This window comes from Ornithodoros turicata, chromosome 3 (assembly GCF_037126465.1).
Source record: "Ornithodoros turicata isolate Travis chromosome 3, ASM3712646v1, whole genome shotgun sequence".
In the NCBI taxonomy this organism is placed as follows: Eukaryota; Metazoa; Arthropoda; class Arachnida; order Ixodida; family Argasidae; genus Ornithodoros; species Ornithodoros turicata.
The window spans coordinates 100,251,174-100,273,020 of NC_088203.1; the positions used below are offsets into that span (position 1 = coordinate 100,251,174).

Below are 21,847 nucleotides of genomic sequence, written 5' to 3' on the forward strand. Positions count from 1 at the left end.
GCTTTAAGTGATGACTGGTTCCTATTCTCCTTTTTTTTTCTTCAAAAATCCTGAAATACTATTCAATGATGGAGGGCCACATTTTCTGAAGTGATGGAGCCGACCTGCTGACCAGATAAATCACGTTGTGGCACTGATAGGTAGACCCTGAAGTTTTCGGGTTTTATATTCTTCCAAATTCGGGCTGTAGAAAAATTACCATCAGACTGAGTTCGCGGAGAAATCGGGCATTATTGTAGAATAAACGTTCACTGTACCGTTTATCCAGGGTGCCAGAAGGAAGGGGCAGTCGCATATTTTGTGAGAAACTAGTACATCGATGCCTTGAGGTGCCTAGCCTAGGTGCAGTTTTGCAGGTAGAAATCGGGTTTAACCCTAGATGGGTGAACCTCAATTTAGGGTGCAAATTCGGGGAAAAATCGGGTTTAGCCCTAAAACATCAGGGTCTACTGATAGGCCATCAACGCCAAAGATAAGTGTCCTTCCTGCGCGCTGTTGACATGCTTGGTTTCAGTTGTTTGTGCACAAACATCCTGTAATAGGACCATGAAATGAACATGTACCACTATGAACCCTTCCTGTTTACATTTATTTTAATAGCAGCAGAAACCAAGCCCTTGTGTGTGCGGATAGGACGTGCCGTTATTCTTTGGTGTGAACCTGTCACGGCGTGCATCTGCCGACAAAACGCGGATAGAGGCAGACGTCTCGAATGTGGTATCGGTTGAGGATCCATGTCAGGAACCGGTCGAATCCCAACCCGTATCCGCCATGGGGACATGTCCCGTATCGGCGCTGGGGGAGAAAATTTTCTTAGTTTCGGAAGAACTAAAAGATGAAGTTTGCTGCATCTGTACCTGGTCCGTATACCAGTAGTACTTTGTGGGGTCAATCCCTTGTTGCTGGTAACCTTTCATGAGCTCGTCGTAGTCCCACATCCTCATAGACCCTCCTACGATCTCTCCGACTCCGGGCATGAGCACGTCGACCTAATTAGATGGAAAAAATTGACAGTCAAAAAAGTGCATCTGCAGAGCAGTAATTACGTTTTGAACAATACTCTTACATTAAAAAATCTGTCACCGAATTATGAGCGTACAAGCATGTTCCGTAAACTTTTGTCTGCATGATGCAGTGAATGACACCTATGAAAGTGTGGCCCCTTTAAACTCGAAATATTTGAAATTAAACATTCACAGGATCTTCAGGGCATGCACCACTTTGATGACAATTTTTGCCGTACCGATTCTGTGATGCTGTTGTCATCTTTGCACCTCTGCATATAGAAAGACTTTATTTCCTTCGGAAAGCAACAGAGAAATATTGGCTGAAAGGAAAAAAGAACTCATTAGTTAAACCAATCTTGCGACACGCTCCCACTAATCCAATACTACACGGGACGAACCATCAAAAATTAGGCAAATATCTTTCCAGGAATCGGAACAAGCTTTCATAGCAGTATTTTTTGCACACCGAAAATTTGCCGATCGAAAAGGAGCACCTGGTACGCACCTTGTTGATCTGGTCCGTCATTTTGCGCTCTGGCATCTCTGGAATATCGTCTCCGAATTCGTAGAACGTCCCATCCTCTTTCGTAATGTTGTTTTTCTTGAGGTACTCAATTGCATCACTGTACTTCATACGCAAGAAGGGCCTCTCTGGCGGCTTGAAGTCCTACGTGACATTTCCAGAAAAGTGGGGGATGCGTAAGTCGTAACTCATAACGCAAAGGCACACTAAGGCTGGAACCACCCGCTCTACTCACAGGGTTAAAGTGCCTGACGATAGGACCTGCGGGGGACTCCATGACTCGCTCGCACACGCTAACTATCATATCTTCTACTCGATCCAGGAATTCTTCAAAGGTCAGGAATGCAAACTCTACCTCGATGTGAGTGTACCTACGATCATGTACACGAGATTTAATGATTTACAAACAGACCCGCCCCCACATAAGCCCATTGTACAGCTAATTTTGTAGGAGACAACAAGGAAATCCTGAGCTTGGGCAACGCACAGAGGACAACAAGTCATTTTTTCCTCATTGTTTATCTTGACTATCAATTGGCCTTGCAAAACAATGGAATGTGTGTCATGACCCATGACACGATACCTCTGAGCAAAACACGTGATGGAAGACGTGTTTTTTCCTAGCAACATACATGCTTCAGGCCTTGCCTACAAAAGAAGTCTGCCAATATCACTGGTACATTATGTATTCTCAATCAGAGCATCAAACCGAACAGAAAACCAGAATTGACCATTATTTTTAGCTGGAACTGAGATGGACCTGAACCGTAATTACTAGCGCCACCTTGGAGCTGAACCGGAACCGAACCGGAACTGTTCTAAAAACTTTGGTTACTGGTTCGGGGTGATGTGGGGATTCGAGCGGTCTGCCTGCCTACATTGGCGGCACGTTGCTCGAGGAAGGTATGAAAGGGAGTCCTGTTGGTTGAAAAACAGAAATTAAATGCACAAAAAAATGTAACCAAGAGATATAGTGTAATTTTTAGTGGTGCCTGTAATTTTGTAGCATACTGGAACCGGTTCCGACCGGTTTACAGCCTCTGAACCGATATATGTGAACTCCGGAGCTAAACCGGAACCGAAACCTTTATGGCTGAACCCGAAACAAACCGAAAAATGTTTTCGTTTGACGCTCTGTTTTCAATAATGTAATAAAACCAGTCCTGCGGTTGCAGATTATGCTTACACCCGCAGGTAGAAGTAAGAACAAATAAATGAAAGTGTACATAGCTTGCGGATATGGTGAACCTTTTTGCACAAACCCTCCTTGATAACTGCCGCGCACACAAACAGTAACTCACTCTGCAACATGACGCCTCGTCCGCGACTGTTCCGCGCGGTACGACTGCGCGACACAGAAGACGTCGCCTAGGGATGGAAGCACAGTTTCCAAGTACAGTTGAGATGACTGAGTTAGGTAAGCCTGCAGAAAATTAGGTTTGCTTAGGCACACGTTGCACGATGATGTTTGGCATACCTCTTCACCGAAATAGTCCATCTTAAATAGTGTTGATCCCCCTTCGACCTGGGTCTGCACCAACGTTGGCGGTGTCACTTCGACGAGGTGTTTGCTGAAGAAGTAGTCGCGGAAGCACTGCATGATCGCTGATCGTGCGAACATGATCTGTGACAGCTGCGAAGAATTGTGGCCTTCAGTTCCCTCACTTGGGGCCGTACACATTTTGAATTTCTGTTACCGTTTCTCCTCTGAGAGCAAGGTGCCTGTTATCCAGCATGATGTCTACGTGAGATTCCTGGGATGGAAATCAAAATGTGTCAAATTTCAATTGAAATTGGGCTGAATATTTATATTTGTCCATTATATAAATGCAATGGCACCTCGTTTAGCACGTTGTCGATACCACCTGCTGGAGCATCGCCCACCAGCTCCCAGTAGTCTGCATGCAGTTCGTGGCCACCTGGAGCCTGTATGGAATGCATATGAAAGTAGAGCCTCCAGAACCAATACACTGCCAGAAGGTACAACTGCAACCATGTTTCACGTAATCATGCAGAATGAGGTTCAAATGGGGTACCGATTTGCCTTCGGGTACTTCCTTCAGGGTGCCATAAATACAGACAGTTGACTCCGTCGACAAAACGAGAGCATTGTAGGTGTGACACTAAGAATGGAAAGACAGCGTTGTAAGAGAGACATTGCGAGACCCAAACAAAGAAGAAAGCGGTGATGGATGTGTGATATCTCACAAGAACATCGTTGAGGACACATTGCAGAAATCCTGAGCCATCCCTGAGGTTTATAAAAATCAACGATTTCCCTTGTCTCCGCAAGTGATGAACCCAGCCGTACACCTTGACACGTTCGTTACGGTGGGCTTTTGCGTCTCTGATCTTGATCTGAAAAATGAATGATGAAGCAATTGCACGTAGTGTACAATGGCATTTTTCTTTTAAAAGTGCCGCAGTGCAAAGTCCTCAACAAAAGACATGTCTTTAAAAAAAAATGCCAAAGAAGTGCAAAAGGAGACGTTACCTGTGAGCTTTGAGGACAGGAAACAAACGAACAAAAAATAGTAAGAAATCAGATTTTGGAAGTACATTCTTTCTTACATGACTGGATCTGAAATAATATCCTTGAGCCTAGACCTCCGTAATTTTGTTCTATACATCTGAGTCTCTGAACTCATAAACTTGCATTTTGCCACCTTATGTAAGGTGAAAATATAAGAATAGCTCCTATTCCATTGTGTAAACCTAGTTAATATGACGCACAAAACTGGATGTGCAGTTATCAGGTGTTGTGTCATGTTATGTATTTGGGATGGGTGTTTCATACCATGGATTGTGGGGTTGTCCTATACAGGGTGCATTTTCACAGGGTGTACCAGATTTTTAAAGCTATGAGAGAAGGATAGATATCATTTTTGCAGGTGGGTTTAACGACCAGGCAGACATTCTCTCGAAGAGAGCTGGTAACTGCTAGACGATTAATTGCCTAAAACTTACGAACTTAAAAGCAACTGCACTGGGACCTTTTTTGTGTGTTAGTCAGTACCTGAGGCTGCTACAAAATGTTACCTATACTGTACTCATGTATTCAATATTTTTTCACCTGCACTGGAGCAGGCAAAGACGGATCCAACTGAATGACAATCTTCTTGGCATCTTCCAAGTTCTTCTCCCTCCTTTCAACATCTTCTGCCTCCTTCTTGGTTTTGTCGGCAGCCTTGTACTGTTCCCGAACCCAGATTTTTTTCACTTTTTTTATCTGTGACTGCGACACAACAACCCATTTCTGCAATTTAAAGAGCACCACTGTGAATAGGTGTTATAAAATTGGGAGCCAAACAACATGGTTGATGTTGATGTGATTATTTTATGTTGTACGATATGTCTTACCTCACCATCTTTTCCATCCACGTACATGGTGGGAAAGGGTTCTGATCCAGCTAGCCTCATGGCCTGGAGAAAATGTTACGTTAGTTTCAGTACTCTAGAGCTCTCCTTATGACCGTGTTTCTGACTACACACCTGTAAAATGGTTTTAACGGGTTTGCCCTCCGAGCCATCGCCAGTTTCATCGCTTCCAAAGCTCTCTGACGAGTATATTTCTTCTAAAAAATCAGTAGTTGCAATTAAGTTTTCCAAAACTAGACATAAATATCCATAAACATAAACAACAGCAAAATCATACGTCTGATGCAATCTTTGCAGTTTTTGCAAGCAGTGTGTGCAGACAACAAAAACCTCAACCTGTATGTCGTGACAAAAACAACGAAGTGACACAGCCAAATGAAATCAGAGATGCAAGGGCAACACCATGTCCGTAAGCATTTCTTACAACACGGTATGCGAAGAGGCGCAATGCTGAGCATGCACGATTGCAACCAGAAGTGTCTCTCGGATGTTACTTCTACTACTACTACTACCCGGCGAAAACATTTTTTTCGGTGATTTGCACATACGATTCATCTGCTTTGTCCACGTGAAAGTGTAACCGAGTTTAAGCAACCCATCATCGAGACCAAAACGTGTAATAAAATGCCATGCCGCAACATTACCCAATTACAATTCCTGTTGCTTGACGGAAGTGCAAAACAACAAGGCGTGACTACTTACTTAAAGTCAAGTTCTTTACTTCGTCGCCCATCTCAATAAAAATATGGAGTAAACAGACACGAATATTACACTATTACAATAAATTAGCACGGCGCTTGACACGGCACACTCGCTCACTCCGGATCGCCGGATGTGTTCTAGATACTCTACAGAACACCCATATACCCAGGCCGATTATATGATGTAGTTCACAGTTGACATCTCAGAACTAAAAACAGTGCACATGAGCAAACTAATAGGACTAATTAAAGTACAGAAAACACATCAATGGATAGAAAACCACAAGATTTAGTAGTAAGCGTATATTTGTGCGTATTTTGTTTATTTGTAAACTCATGATAGAACTAGATTATGTATCGGATGTAGGAAATTACTTCGTGATGGACGTCTGTTTACGCGGTTTCTATGACTTCCTCGCGACTACCGTGACCACCGTGACTACTTGTAGTTTCGCGTGTGTCATAAACAACCATATGACACACTGTTATGGGAGTTTGTGTCAACAAAAATGAGTTTCATCCTATGCTCGCGAATATTTACCGAAAAACATAAACATGTGGCGTACTGCTGTGTTTATTAATTTATTTTTACTTTTCAACAATATAATCAGCATCTACTGGGTTCATAACAGAAAAAAGAGCGTGTAGTATCTCAAGTAATTGATATGTTTACAGTGTGAATTGTTGCAACCCAGGAAAGCTGACCAAGCCCTAGAGCTATTTCTTTGTAATGTGCGCTCATTACGTAACACATAAAATGTAGTGCGCTCTGATGTGCACTGAAGTATTATACCGCAAATATGGCGCTGCCCGTATAGAGGGTTGGGGTATCGCGGTCGGCTGGATGAGCCTATTCCAGTTTAACCGAGTGTAGGATGGATTCTAATAAAGGGACCTCTTCAAGATTATTCGCGCTATCTCCTATAGAAGCAAAAGAAGAAATAGACGAGGTAATGCCGCTGGGGCTAGTTTCATTTAATAAAGCATGTCTCCCACTTCCCCTGTATACGTGCACAAAGGCGGGAAGTTTCTATTACGAGCACCGGGTGTCGCCACCGTAGTTGTTTGCAGTAAAAAAACAATTTCGTCTGTTCACGGTTCATGTTGTACAGAATCTATACTTGCTGCAGCTTTTGCGTACATCCAACTTGCAGAAAAATTGCGCACGTGTGATCTGCGACTGTCATTAATTTATTGTGCAGTTCAAACATTGGTTTGCTGAAATGCGCTTTCAATGTTGGTGATCTAAAAGTACTTACGATCCGTCAGTTATTGCATAAATGATGATCGGAACTGATCCCTTTCGTTCTTGGGACGCTCAGTTAATCAGCACTGTGACCTTAAGTGTTTACTCCTGAGCCATGCTCTTGTGCAAGCCTTGGCTTACACAAACAGTAATTGAGTGAGTCTGGGGACCCGACTATTTGTTTTTATTCATAAAAATCGGCAATTCGCGCACTATGCGCAACACTGTTCATGTGATCTTCCTCAACGGGCGGTGTACAACTTCGTTTTCATGCAGTAATGCACCACTCTGAAAATGTTTAAGCAATTTGTGCTGCTTTATTTTCAGAAATTTGAACGCTGTTTTACCTTTTTGCAAGGCATCATCAGTGGGGTGTCAGAAAAGGAAGCACATGATGCACTTAATGCAGCAGTAAGTAATGTTCACATACATTAATCTCATCAACAACAACAACTCAATAAAAGAAACCACCTGCACTGCCTGCAGCGACTTGCAACATGACACAGTGCAAAACAAATTGCATGTTGGCAGGGGATTCCTTGATCCTGCCTCTAATCCTGTTCTGAACCTTTTCCATTTGGAATAGATTCTCATTTTTGCTGTTATGGCATTTGCGTACAATCAGCTAATGGATTTCTGAAAAATCGATGAAGATATGTTTTGTAGAGTGGAAAAACTGTTTGAGCACACTAGGACTTCAGCTGGAAACCGTCTGTAATAATAATGGCAGACGGCACCATGACAGTGAAGGCTGATCCAAGACGCGACAGCGCTTCTAATAATACAAAACCGCGACAAGCTACCCAACATACCTTGCTCTTGTCATCTTTGACCTTAATAACACATACATTGAACTAAAATAATGAAAGAGAGTTTATGTTTGATGCAGATGGCTAATTAGCTGAATTTTGTTTTCTCTTTTAAGGTTTGTAAAGCTGCTCAGGCACACGATGACATCAACACAGGGTTTCTCTATGGCATTCTCACAGATTCTTCGAATGGCGCAAGGGTATGGAAAGTTTGTTGCGCTAATATGTAAAATTGCTTAATCACATCTTTGTTACACTGCTGTATTACAGTCAGTGGGGGATCCAGGGGGGGGGGGGGGGGTAATCGCCTCTCCAAAACACTAGGTTACACATAATTTTTCCTCCTCTCCCCTCCCTAATTAGCCCTCCCTAAAAAGAAAAAAAAAACGCTCGTAATGCTCACAAAAAATTCCAACAAAACTTCTGACACATGGCTATCAGTCTAGGAAGTTGGGGGTTGGCTAAACCCCGTCTTCTATTTTTACGATGCAGTCTATATGTATAATGTTTGCTAGACTGACCCAGTATATTTTTTGTGTATTATGATCTTTTATGAAGCTGTGACATTGGAAAAAATGCTTCTGGCATTGTCAGTGGTATATTCAGGCTGCTTGATAAATGAAGTAGGGTTTTGAGACAGCAAAATGTAAGTTCATTGCTTCCTTAATGTTTGTTCCCATTACTGTCAGCAACCTCAGTCAGTCAACAGCAATCTCAATCGGGGGCGGGGGGTGTAACACATTCGGTGTAACACATTTCTTTGGTGTAACACATTGGGTCCGTTGTTGTTCAACGTGTATATAAATGACTTAGTAAGCATTGACCCTGCGGCAGAATATGTAATGTATACGGACAACACTAGTCTCTTTTTGTCAGGAATGTCTGTCAATGCTCTCGTTACGTTGCAAGACATTTTATTATAGCTTTGATATACAAAAGCTAGACCAACGTCTGATATGACAAAAGAGGCCTACCTTTATGCGCTTCTCTAGTAAGGGATTGGATTATTTTGATCTCGTAATAAGGTTCTTCAACGGAGCACAAAGCATGCACTGATGAGAACTGCCTGTCGTTGATGTTGCCTGGTTGTGCAGAAGATGTTCAGATGGAAGATGAAAGTGAAAGATGTGTCAAGCTGTTACACCCAGCCTTTTTTTCCCACTTTTTCGTACAAACCTTACAAGGCTTGTACAATGTATGCCACCTGAAATCCATCCTGAAAGACAGCAACACAAGTCTCACATTGGGAAGAAGTTGTCCTTTCCCTTTCCTTTCTTCCCACCCTTGCACATAATTTAATTTCATACTTTCACACATTTCTTCCCTTTTATTTATTTTTTCTACAGTACTACCGTGACGTGACATTTATTGCACGTGATGGGCTGCAACATCTCATCAATCAGCTGAGCTTGCTCATACTCGAAAAGTACCCCAAGTTACACGACAGTTGTCGATCGCAGGTACGTTGCCGAAGTGCACGCTCGATTAATCGTCCTCACATGTACCAGTTTTTACATTCCTACATATTTTTTTTCAGTTGATCTGGCTTATCAAAGAGCTCATAAAAAATTCAGTTATTAATGTGGATACGTTGTGTCAGAACCTGTTGAGGCAGATAGCAGGTGAGTGGAAGTGGTTGGACACTAGAAGGTGTTTGTTTCTCTCATGGTTGTTTTGTTGTCTGAGCCTCTTTAGCATGTGCAGTTTCTTTCCTCTCTCTCTCTCTCTTACATCACATTTTTTCTCACTTATACATCACATTTTTGTCTTTCATTTTACGATATCAAACATATTGCCTTGTTTTGTGGGTTTTCATTTTGAGAAGCAGTGTTGTCTAGTCACTGTCAGCGTTAAGGGAAAATTCATGCACGTGCTGGTTTTGAAACTAGGCAACGTTAGGTAAAATAATGACACCCCCTTTCCAGAAAAAAAAGAGAGAGAGAGAGAGTCTCATTGTCCTAATTCGGCCTCATAATCAAACCCTTATAAGACAGGGACATTAAAACAAATGGAGTATTTTGCATAAATTTGTCTATTTGATAATCGCAGCATATCGTGTTATTCGAAATTATTTCTAATGACACCTGTCATTAATTTTGCCAGGAGGAGATGTGTCACCAAAAAATGTCTTTCTGGTGGAAGCCATGCTGGACATCTTCAACGAGCACAGGTACGAATCGGCTTCTGTCTCTTTCAAACCACCCTGAACAGCATGAATACATGAATGTTAAATAAAATGTACATAATGTGCCTCTGACTACCTCTCGCAGTGCTTGGCTAGCTGGTCTACCCGTACTGACTGCCACAGCCGTGTACACATATCTCCGGCTAATCGTCGATCATGGCAGCCAGCCGTTTTTAACACTGAGGCAAAGGGAAGTTGACTTTTGCATCGGCATGTTGAGGGAAAAGGTGAGCGCTGGATATTGATCCCAGATACCAACTTTGATCTGTGAAAGTGTTTTTTTTTATTTTTTTGCGCAGAACGAATTTTTATTTTTCATTTTTTTTCCAATTTTTATTTTATAAATTTTTTTTCGCGCAGTACGAAAAAAGAAAAACGAAGAAATAATTTTTCACGTTTGTTGCGAGCGCCAAAAATTCACGAAGTTCAAGTATCTGCAAAGTAGATACACTGACGTTACCGACAAGCATGAGGCTGCATTTTCTGCCAATTTAAGTTCTTGCAAATTTTTTTCTGAACTATGGCCTCCACCAAAATGCGAAAATATGTTCCACGCAAAATCAATGATTTTTACAGTACTAGTTGTAATAAGCATCACATGTTTCTTACCTGAGGAGCTCTTGTGCTGTTGAGTACCATCCACATCATCCTTTCCACATTTCTCTGCAGTTCACGGAATGTGCCATAATTGGGCGAGACCTGGTGCGTCTGCTACAGAACGTGGCACGCTTACCAGAGTTTGAGAAGCTATGGAAGGACATCTTGCATAATCCCTCTTCTCTGTCTCCCACATTTACTGGTACGTTTAAGAACCGTGAAAATGGCATGGACGCATCGTGTGACCATTTAGCAAAGATTTTTGCTGTTTATCGATATCTTTTTTTTTTTTTTGTTAATAGTATCAGGCCACTGGTACAACATTGGTACAACTATACAACACTGGTACACATCAACGTTGTATGTCGGTGCATAATAAGACGTCTTCCGCAGGTGCACAGCAGCTGCTCACGCAGCGGACTTCTCGGAGGTTTCTTCAGTGCCGTCTGACGCCCGATATGGAGCGCAAGATCATCTTCCTCACGTCCCAGGTGAAATTCGGCAACCAGAAACGGTACCAGGATTGGTTTCAGAAACAGGTGAATTCATTAATTTGATTGGTTTTTTGAATTCCTTTTTATTCAAAAAAAGAAACACATATGTAAAATTTTGACTGTATAGTCAGAGCCTGAAGTTTTCGGGAAATATTTTTTTTTTCCCGATTGGGGGAGTAAAAATTGGGTAAATAATCACGTGCTCTAAATCCATGCAAATTCGGGTGGGAAAACTTCCAGTGCGCAAAATTTGGGGAGAAATCGGGCTCAGTTTACCCAGACTAACTGAACTGGTTCGGTACAAATGGTGATGTAACAGCGTTTGCTGCCAAACATGTTAGTGTGCATTCCTACAGGTGTCTCGGTGAGGGGAATTTACTGGGTAAAAATCAGGTTTCACCCTAAGGAGGCAACCTTCAATTCGGGGTGTAAATTCGGGGAAGAATCGGGTTAAACCCTAAAACTTCAGGCACTAGTGCTCAGGCTGTGAAACGTTTTCTAAAGAATGCTTTCTCAGTAGAAACATCATATGTGTCATCTGAATAAAATGGGCATTTTTTGTAAGCTGTACACCATACCGAAAAACATGAGAAAAGTTTTTCATGTTTTTTTTTATATTATTGTCATTACAATATTAGCTTTGTGAGGTATACGTTTTGATTGCCGTTCAAGCCACATGCTGTTTCGGTACCACTCAGATGAAAGCTAACTTCTTTTGGTACGCTGAACAAGAATATTCTCCTTTTCAACACCATTGTGAAAATTTATCCCAGCATCTATTGTGCAGCCCTTGAAAGTTTTATGACATTGGGTAAAAGTTGACAGAAGTTTGTATCTCTAGGTAAAAGGAGACTGATGCTATATTGGGTCACAAAACTTTCTACATGAACTTGAGCAACACTGATTGTGTTTCCTTACCTCTGTAATCATACCCCTTGTTTTGATACCATCCAGGTATAATGCTATCAATCTATTATAACATCACATTTTCTCCCATGTCTTTGCAGTACCTGAGCACACCTGAGAGTCAATCGTTGCGCTGTGACATCATCCGATTCATCTGTGGAGTGATTCATCCATCCAACGAACTACTCTGTTCTGACATTATTCCACGGTGGGCAGTGATCGGCTGGCTGCTAACAACGTGCACATCCAATGTGGCGGCTTCCAATGCCAAGCTCGCTCTTTTCTACGATTGGCTATTCTTCAACCCCGAACGGGACAATATTATGAACATTGGTGAGTGAAAAGTTTGCTCATCCCTGATTAATGTATTAACTTGGCACAAGTACAGTTCTGGTAAAGCACATACACCTTGGAAGATGTCCATTAGCAGGGTGTCTTCCAACCTGAAAAACCTGAAATGATCAGGGAATTCCTTGTATCCATCGGAAATAATCTATCTATTGGGGGCTGCATTGGAAACAACACCCACTTTTTACAGTGTACTAAGCGCGGGTTATACACCAGAAAAAAAATTGTGCATTTATATAATTGCAGTTCTATGTTTAGTAAACTCATTTGCCGCTCTGACATGTCTGGCATTCTCAGTTTTACTTGTTGCTCTTCCCATTGTGGGGCATGTCACACACACTTGCCTGAGTTTATGTGATCTTTTATGATCTTGACAAAGTGACGGTGAAACTTGTCCTCTCTTTCATTATCATAAATATGATTTTACTCGTATGATATTACTGCTCTCTTCTCTCTCAGAGCCAGCTATTCTGGTGATGTACCATTCCATGAGGCCTCACCCTGCAATCACTGCCACACTGCTGGATTTCCTCTGCAGGGTAAAAAATTATCTTCTCTTACTATATTAGCTTGCCTTTTTTGTTGTTCTTGCTCGTGTTTATAATCTTCGTCAATGCGCAGATAATGCCAAACTTCTGCAAGAACTTAGCAGCACAGGTCAAGCAAGGCATATACACGTCACTACGGCAGATACTTGAGAAACGTGTGCTAGCGTAAGACTGATTCGTTTATACGCTTTTTCATTAGATTGATTTTTGTACTGCTGTTGTGCTGATTCATTGACCAGACATGATCTGTGTTGTTGCAAATTGTACAGCCGCTTGTTTTTGTCCAACACAGTTCTCTGTCTCCGTTGTTTGACAATCCCAAGTTGGACAAAGAGCTTCGGTCGATGATTCGAGAACAGTTTGCGGAGTTCTGCTCTCCCGTTGATGGTGAGATGTGCTGTGAGATCAGCACTTGATGATTTGTGTTGGCTACTTCTCGATTACTTCTTACATTGTGACTATTAATTGTAACAGGCAAGGTAGAAGACCCAGTTCCGTTACCGCCAGGAGCCATGATTCTTGATGGCAACCACAATTCCGTCATGAACTGTGAAGGTGAAGCGCAGTTTAGTGAAGATGAAGACGACATACCATTAGGTGACTTACTCGATGGATTTTTTTTTTCTCAACATTGCAAATACATTTTAAGAACGTTGTGACCCAGTTTTTTAATGTTATTTAATTTTAATATAACATATTCTCTAATTTAACAGGAAAACTTCGGTCAAAAGACATCAAATTTCAGCCTATTCGAGAGTCAAAAGTTGAACAAATTGATATTAGTGAACATCTGGCACAGCTGAATGGCAATATCAAGAAAAATATCCTGGAATTGCAAAATGAAAAGTGAGCTGGATACACGTGCATGTGTTGCCTACCTTATTGTCAACCTATCTATCTTGCATTGCTAGGGACAGTGAATCCCAATGTGAAATTGTGGAGCGATTATTACAAGCAATACTTCGGGAGGTAAGACAAATCATCTGGTCTGCTTCGATTAGGTCTAATTATTATTTGTCGTAACTTGAACTGGATTTTGACGTACTTTTTCAGGAGGACTTCGATCAGGACACAGCAACATCTATAGGCACATGCTTAGCACAGATTCTGGACAATGAATTTACAAGGAGATTGCTTCCGCAAGAACCGGACGATGAGTGAGTTAATTAACATCTTTAACTCACCACTGACGTGAATTTAATAATGCTGCGGTGTATCCGTTATCCAGGTCTATAGAGGAGTCCATAGGAACGCCTCTGTTTGTACTATTCAGGTGAATACTTTGTTACGCTTAGTTAGCTAATTAATTAAGTTGCTGTCCTGCCAAGTTTGAGCCCATATCTGTAAGCAATTACGTTGAAATTCTCACAGAAACCTGTGCCAGACCCCCGAAGAGGACCCTAGTCGGCAAGCCCAGCTCACCATTCTTTGGGAAGTGGGAGCCCTTCAGCCTCGTCTTGGCTATCGGCTGCTCTACTTTTTGAGGACCTCCTCCCCACCAGGGGGCGGAGGATCTTCGCCGTCTGCTGGGTACTCTTCCTACAGGGACTACGCTCGAAGTCATAGTGCGCTGTCGGCGTGCCTCTTGCAAGATCTCAGGGTACGTTGAAGTGTACTTGATGGATGCCAGTTAGGTTTTAATGCTCCAGCTTTTCACGACTGGGATTCAGTTCACAGTTATGTCCAGCTTAGCATTGTAAACCTGATTTTCGTCTCGCCATTGAAACACAAACAAAAATGTATTAATGCACGCTTTGGTTATGTTCACACAGTTTGTCAAGATCATCTTAATTTCAGTTTTCTATACGTCATTCCAGTTTTTGTTTCATAAAAATATTTCACTGCAAAAAAGTACTGATATCAGGGTGTCTACCAACCTGGAAAACCTGGAAAACGGGGAATAGTCAGGGAATTTTGATGTCACTGGAAAAGTCAGGCAATTGTCAGGGAATTTGGCTAAAAAGCAGCTGAAGTCAGGGAAAATCGCAGACAAGTGCAGTGATGATCGCGGCGAATTGCGAGTGCCGACCGGTGGTTGAGAGGCGATGCCGCAGCAACGTTACTGCGAGTAGCAGTTCACCAGTATGACAAGCTCTGACGCAGAAAAGTAGGGTAGCCCCACTAATACTTAATAAATGGTTCGTTTTATGTTGGATCTGGTATTAAAACGTATGAGCAGGCACCAAGTTCCCTTTTGTTTTTGTCAGGGAATTCGCTTGAAATAGTCAGTGAAAACCTGGAAAAGTCAGGGAATTTGAAGGCTGCAGTTTGGTAGACACCCTGTGATATACATAGATGTGCTCTTTGGCAATTCATTCATTACATTAAGTTTTGCCACTGTGAGACTAAATGAAAGCAGGTTACAGGCACCAATTATCTGCACTCATTTGATACTTCGGACTCCCACGGGGAACCGTGACCTCCGCCGTAGGATTAATAGATTTTTCACTACCGTTTTTCTGGTCAGGTCGATGTACGAAAGCACAAAATTTTCTGGACTGAAACGCTTGCAGACACGCACAAATACGACTATTTTGGGCACTATGGGTGCAACTTCGAAACCGTAATTTTTGATTGTGCGCTTGGATTGGATTGGCAACTGGAATTCTAGGCAAGACTGCTCTAAAGCTTTCGAACCGTGCCGCTAGGTGACGTAACGGTGGCGGCGAGCGCAGAGGCACCAGTACACCTCTGTATGCAATAAGGGGATAAGTAAAAAAATCTCAAACCGAGAAAAGGGGCCTGATCTGATTGTCCGTACCATTGACACACATGCATTTCCCGTTTCTTACCCTCCTGTAGCGCGCCAATAAATTGCGATACGGTCCTAAATTTTCTTGGGCAGGTACATGTACTGGTATGTAGATGTCATTGCAGCAAAAATAGTAAAAAGGGGATAAGGCGACTTATCCCCTTATTGCATACAGAGGTTCAATTACAGACTTCTGGCTGCTGTATCATTCAGATTTTTTTTTCCAGTCACCTCCAAGTCTGGAAAATCTGTCACCTACTATATTTCAAAAATTTACTTTCCCAACAATTTCATGTTGTACCATTACTGAGAGTAATGCAGCTTGCCGTGTTACAGTCGCCGACCGATAATTCGGACTCGAGAAATTCTGACTTCCCAGTTTTTCGGACAAAACTGTTGGCACCGTCAAACGCCCCATAGGACCAACGTATATTTCCGCGTTCCCAATAACTCGGGCCGTTCCTCGGAATATGGGCTCGATCATTCGTACTCATCTCTCTTCAAACCTGCATGGCTTTTGAGATTTATGGTCTCCCAAGCGCCAGAAATATGGCAGAAAAATGTACTCCTGTACGACATGGAGGCCATTCGCCATTCCCGACATGACGTAGAAGCGGACGCGTGCGGGAAGGCGGAGCGTATTTTGCGCGCTACCAAAACCGAATGCACTGATTCGGATGCATTATAACAACTTATCTGCATGTCTTCGACTACGAGTGTCAGAAATACAGAAATGGCGACCTCAACTTCGAGCGAGGATGTCTATGATGTTACTACGATAGACGTGTTTAGTAGAGGCGAAGGCGTAAATTCATCAACGATTGAGAGTGACGTGACGTTGCCGTTTGACGCTTCAGCAGCGTTAGCATCAACGTCGTCTTCGGCACCGACACCATAAAGAAAGCAATCCTTACTGTGGTGACTATAGTGTAGTCATCACACGCCTACAGTGTAGCCACACCTACAGTGTAACCACAAATTTGGCCGAGCGGACTGTCGCCCAGTGGAGCAAAGATGTAAAGTTTTGTTTTTTAAGTGACAGTTTTTTGAAATAAAGTGGATTTATGCAATTCACTAAAAATTCGGACAGCCCGATAATTCCGACTAATTTCGTGACCCCTAGAAGTCCGCAAAATCAGTCGACGACTGTTTAGCAGCATTAGCGTTGAATATGATGTTGCATGTTTTGTGTTAAATCTTTGGAACCTTTGATATGCCATCATGTATCAGATCGTTTAGAAAGCCTTTAAGCCCACGATGTGTTTCTTTTCACACGACTTTGTGTGCCTTAAACATGGGCGTCGGCAGGGGGGTGCTAAAGGGGTGCGACCTTGTTTGAAAGACGCGTCAGAGCTTATACAAGTAAATATCGCCGGTACCGTGGCATGCTGTGTAACAGTCAGGAGTGTTGAACATGTACATTAAACTGCAGTCGTTCAGTTGTAGTGTTTCTGAATTTTCTCGCTCAAAACGCCCTCTCTCAAAACCCTCTCCCTCCTTTACTCAGTTCTCGCACTCCCCCCCCCTTCAAGACAAAATCTTTCCGACGCCCATCGCCTTAAATGCAAAATATTGTACAGTACGCTTGTGCACATTTAAAAAGAGGCATGCTAGCATCCAGGAAGAACAAGCGAAATTTTATATAATTTCAAACACTTATTTCCCTTAGTTGTGTCAAGAAGACGACGTCCGGTTATTCTGCTACTTAATACCAGAAATATATACGCAGGTATGTATAACAACTTTCTGTTACATGCATGCACGGTTTCTTATTTGTAGTTTGCATGCAACTTACCCACTGCCTCTCTTTGCAGTTTCCAAACGTTGCTATAGGCAATACGGATATCTTGAACATGGTAGTGTCATGCATTGATGCATCACAGGTAGGCACACATGCTGCACTTTTAAACTGTGAGCCTTCATGTGCTTAGTCCTCCGTTCATTCAACTTCACATGCATGGTGTACACACATGATATGTGAATGTGCACACTAGCTCGTGTCAAATTTAGTGGCAGAGGAGTGATTTGTGGTTCTATGTTGTACGCTGTCAAGCCCACAGCACTATTGGATGTGTTTGAGAGGGACTCGCTTGATTTTGCTTCAGTTGTATTTCTAATCATTTCAGTTGCAAGACCTTGTCTGCCAAATTCTCCAAGGAAACATGGTGATGTTCCGGAAGGACTCCTTCATATCCATCTTGAGTGAGCACACATTAGATTTTACGAGTCATTTGAGTACAAAAAAAAGAAGAAAAAGGGAAAATATGATGTCGGCTAGTTTGAAGTACAAGTCCATGGGTTGACTCGATGTAGATCTAAGGTTGCTGTGCCCCCTGGCCTTGTTTTTTCATGTGGCGATTGCTGTCTGGATGGCCAGCAAGATCATGCCCATGCATGACTCTGAAGGATACCTCTCCAGCCATTGCCGAGGTGTTCACCTTACAAACCTTACTTGTGTTTCCGAATACCTTATGCTTCGTCATTGCAGCGATTGTTTCCTACGTTCAATAAGTTGTGTTTGCTGTACCGTGAGACAGTTGGGAGTTTACAGATCATTTTGCTGTGTGTGATACGGGGTCACAAAATCCACACACTCTCTCTGTGGAATACGAGGTATTGTTTAAAACAACGTAACACAAGGAAACCTCTGACCTAATAAAATTGATTAAGGTGTTGTAACCTCGTACGAAATAGCTGCTGAGGATAGCTATGGTGTCAAGCGTCTGCACGGGCAATGGGACTTATTTAAAGGGGCACTAAAATACAAAGACAAGTTCACTTCAAATTACGTTATAATATATGTTAATTTCGTACTTGTTACCATAATGTCAAACTTTGATTCCGTTACGAAGCTACAGTCAAAATTATACCAGACTCTTTTGTGCTTCAGAGCTAAGCCGTGAACGACGCTTTAGCTCTTGCATCGGTGTTTTTAGTCCAAGATGCGCGTACCATGCCATGGAGCGTCAAAGACAGCTCCGTTTTCATTGCGTTTTTTTCCTAACCGGTAGCGTTGTCTGAACTAATTTTGTTTGAATTGAACCAATTGGAACACGGACTTTCATTCGAGATCAAGTTTTTTTTTTTTTTTTTATTGCCTCTTTAATGTAACGTTCTTCAGTGTGGCACACGACCTTGTTGGGCACACAACCACTTGATGACACATGGCTTGACCGTGTTTCTTTTTCTTTTTTGTCTCTACAAATATATACAAAAAATTGCAGGAATGTGCAGGAGACGACTCTTAATAAGTGGCTGAAATCTTTACAAGGCTCGCACCTACCTATAAGTTGGTAACAAGTACTTTTTCGTTTGTACACAGATGCCAGCCTTGAGTGGGAGACCTTTGAGCAGTTCTGCTTGTGGCAGCTCATCGCGGCACACAACATTCCTGTCGACTACATCTTGCCCATTCTGCCCAAATTGGAATTTCAAGGTGAGTTCGCGGACATATATGATTGCTAGGCTTTTACATCTTTTTTTTTTTTTGTTAGCTGTAAAGTAATGTAATACTCGTTGTCACAACACACACAAAAAAAGAAAAAAAATTGGGTGTTGAATATTTTCTGGGAACATTTCAGCACATGCAGAGGCCCTGACAAGTATACTGCTGTTGCTTAAACAAGAAATGTAAGTATCTCCGCTGCACTGTTCCCTGTTGACAATAAGTTGTGAATACAGCCAAAGCTCCTTTCCAACAAAACTCGGGGGGGGCAGCGAAAAAAATTTGCAGTAAAAGATATTTTCATTAAAAAGGACGTCCATTATTGGACCTATAGGGCTCCAGCAGGACCGCAAAAAAAATTCGCCGTAGTGGTATTTTCGTTAAAAAGGTGTTCGCTATAAAGGAGTTTGACTGTATTACTAAGTTACATCGATTACATCAATTTGTTTGGCCAGGCCATCAGCGGAACTCCTGAAGCACATATTGTGTCGGGACGCAAAGAGCAACGACTTTTTTGTCGTCTCAATCCTCAAGTACTGGACACAGGAGCACGAAGAAAAATTATCTGAACTTGTCGGGTCTTTATTTAGCAAGACGGGAGCAGCTGCCAAAAGAAAAAGGTTTGGGATTGTCGGCATCTATCGGCATGCTTGATGAGATCTTCGTTGTATACAGTTGAACGATACAGCGTGATAAAAAGTTTCGTGAAACCATTGTTTAAACCTTCACAGGCCGCAAATGGGAAACAAAAGCCAAGGTCCCGCTGTGGAACAGACATTGGCTCACCTCGATCAGCTGCGGCAACATTGCAAACAAACATCCTGTGAGTTTCTAGCCCGTGCAGGACATTTTGATGTACAGTATATGTAGGGCCTGACTTTTTAGGGTTAAACCCGTATCCGCCCGATATTTACCCCCCGAACGAAATCTGTAAAATTCGGGTTTAACCCGAATCTACCCGAAAACATCCGGGTCGTGTGGCACACTCGTAAGCGTGCATTAAAATAAAGTTTGATAACATTGCTAAACATTAGTTCCATGTTAAGACACATTTTTATTAAACAAAAAAAATCACCCGAATACACCCGAATTCCTGGCGACAGAATATGCCGTAACGGGATTTAACCCGAATACACCCGAATTTTCAAATAAAAAATATCACCCGATATTTACCCCCCGAATTTGGCCAAAAATAAAACCCGAAAAAGTCAGGCCCTAAGTATATGATACTTCAGGAATACGACGTTAGATTGTATTGTATATTTTCCAGTTTTTAGTCAACCAGCTATTCAGGCAGCCCTTTCTCAAGTACAGGCAACTGCAGCAGAATCACAAAAGACAAAGTACGGCAAAATTTTGTTACTTTGCTACCGTGAGTAGGGAGCACTTTAACCGATGGTCCTCTCGCCTCCACTCTAGGTACAGCGATCTCTTTGCCCTCTCGGAAGACACAGACGACATGAAAACGCCATCATCTGGAACTACGGGGACAAAAAGCTCGTCTGGAAGGAGTTCTGGCGGCAGTGGGCGGGGGGGTGGCAAGTCAGGTGGCGGGAAGGGGGCAGCACGTTCCAAGATGGCACTGGCTGACACAGACAGCAGCACAGAATCTAGTGATGTATGCAGCGTAATATTTCTCGTCTTAAAATTTTGAAATGTACATCTTTAGCTCCTTTGATCAACGCACTCTGCACAGATGGAAGGCCTGCACAATGCTCTCCTTCCCTTGCAATGTGGACATGTAGAGTTATTGTTATGGGGGGGCCATAGTGTCGTCTGCTTCAGGCAATCACTACAGACGATCTGAAATACATAAAGCCAGTGGCTCGTGCGGCTGATGGCATTTTTTTCTTTTCTGTGGCTACGACTACTGTAAAGGCGTTGGTATTAGCGTTAGTCCTAACGTCTATGCCACGTCAATGAGCCTTGATTGGCCTAGACTGTGTACTTTTCATGCTGTCATTGCTGCATCCAGAGTAGCAGCTTTGCTTTCATATACTCTGCACAAAGGAATATAAGCATACATAGGAGGTACGCACAGTAAGTGTAATATTTCTCCCATTTTGCAACCCACTTTGAACTAACTTTATTTCTTTTCCTCGTTCATAGGATGAAGAAACAGCCAAACCAAAGCCACCGCGAAAGAAAAAGAAAACACAAATGGTGACTTCGGACAGCGACTGATGTGGAAAAAAAAAATCATGATAGGTTAATAACTCAAAACAACATGTGTGAACAGAGTGACCTGTACAGTATTCTGCTCATTGTGCATCCGTTCTCTTCACACAGCCGTGATTGTGCTTGCAGCAGACTGTCAGCCTTGCACGTGATGACAGATTGTGACCCAAGTGATCATTCGTCAGTGATCTGTGCTGTGACGTGACTCGACACAGAAGCCGCCACAAGACTGTGAATGAAATGTTTTTTTTTTTTTCGGGTTTTACCGTTTTTGTATATTGTCGAGACTGTTGCTGACTGAATCGTGTGATAGGTAGTGCATATAGAGAGTGCATAATGTAAATAGCTAAAAGAAAAACTTTGTAAAGGTAACACATGTGAAGAAGAAAAAAAAAAGAAAAGGAGTGAAAGGTGACAGAAAGCGGCCCAGTGGCCATGCCTTTAGCTGTCATTTTAAACGGAGAAATAAATCACTGAGACAAAAAGGAGCACCGTTGACCTGTAAGTACAACCATGCTCCACCATTATTATAAAAAGGCTTGTGTTTGTAGAAGTGTGTGCTCAAATATTATGATAAAATCATCCCATGGAAGTCGAGCCTTATTGATGTGGTGCATTAGCAGTCTGGTCGTAGTAAAAGGTGATGGCTATCGGATGAGGACTGCTCCTATCGTGAAAAAGGAGCAAGGCTTGAAGAATTTCACTAACAATGGCTTCCTGGCACATGTAA

At 42.4% G+C, this 21,847-nt stretch overlaps 2 protein-coding genes across 3 annotated transcripts; one reads left to right on the top strand and one right to left on the bottom strand.

Moving 5' to 3' along the window:
- Window positions 1-570: 570 nt before the first annotated feature.
- Window positions 571-6,890, bottom strand: LOC135388993 (asparagine--tRNA ligase, cytoplasmic-like). 2 transcript variants are annotated; one of them, XM_064618889.1, is made up of 15 exons: window positions 6,869-6,890; window positions 5,023-5,105; window positions 4,891-4,953; window positions 4,604-4,786; window positions 3,739-3,888; window positions 3,567-3,653; window positions 3,370-3,456; window positions 3,228-3,284; window positions 3,008-3,163; window positions 2,832-2,953; window positions 1,766-1,901; window positions 1,513-1,674; window positions 1,244-1,327; window positions 858-989; window positions 571-795 (listed from the first exon to the last, which is right to left on the bottom strand). In XM_064618889.1, exons 3-15 carry the CDS (start codon window positions 4,948-4,950, stop codon window positions 664-666), a joined length of 1,548 nt encoding a protein of 515 aa, XP_064474959.1. In that variant the 5' UTR covers window positions 4,951-4,953; window positions 5,023-5,105; window positions 6,869-6,890; the 3' UTR covers window positions 571-663. The 2 variants fall into 2 exon arrangements, with proteins under 2 accessions (XP_064474959.1, XP_064474958.1); XM_064618888.1 differs by lacking the exon at window positions 6,869-6,890 and adding an exon at window positions 5,611-5,751.
- On the top strand, window positions 6,398-21,714 carry LOC135388992 (integrator complex subunit 3-like). Its single transcript, XM_064618887.1, has 29 exons — window positions 6,398-6,559; window positions 7,183-7,266; window positions 7,781-7,864; window positions 9,011-9,124; window positions 9,202-9,286; window positions 9,768-9,834; window positions 9,935-10,076; window positions 10,519-10,648; window positions 10,840-10,985; window positions 11,948-12,179; window positions 12,654-12,733; window positions 12,816-12,907; window positions 13,035-13,129; window positions 13,217-13,339; window positions 13,456-13,588; window positions 13,654-13,711; window positions 13,796-13,899; window positions 13,971-14,015; window positions 14,114-14,342; window positions 17,164-17,223; window positions 17,309-17,377; window positions 17,621-17,696; window positions 18,817-18,930; window positions 19,076-19,124; window positions 19,395-19,559; window positions 19,671-19,762; window positions 20,210-20,282; window positions 20,359-20,557; window positions 21,049-21,714. The coding sequence occupies exons 1-29, from the start codon at window positions 6,485-6,487 to the stop codon at window positions 21,121-21,123; spliced, it is 3,090 nt and encodes a 1,029-aa protein (XP_064474957.1). The 5' UTR covers window positions 6,398-6,484; the 3' UTR covers window positions 21,124-21,714.
- The last annotated feature ends 133 nt before the right edge of the window (window positions 21,715-21,847 follow it).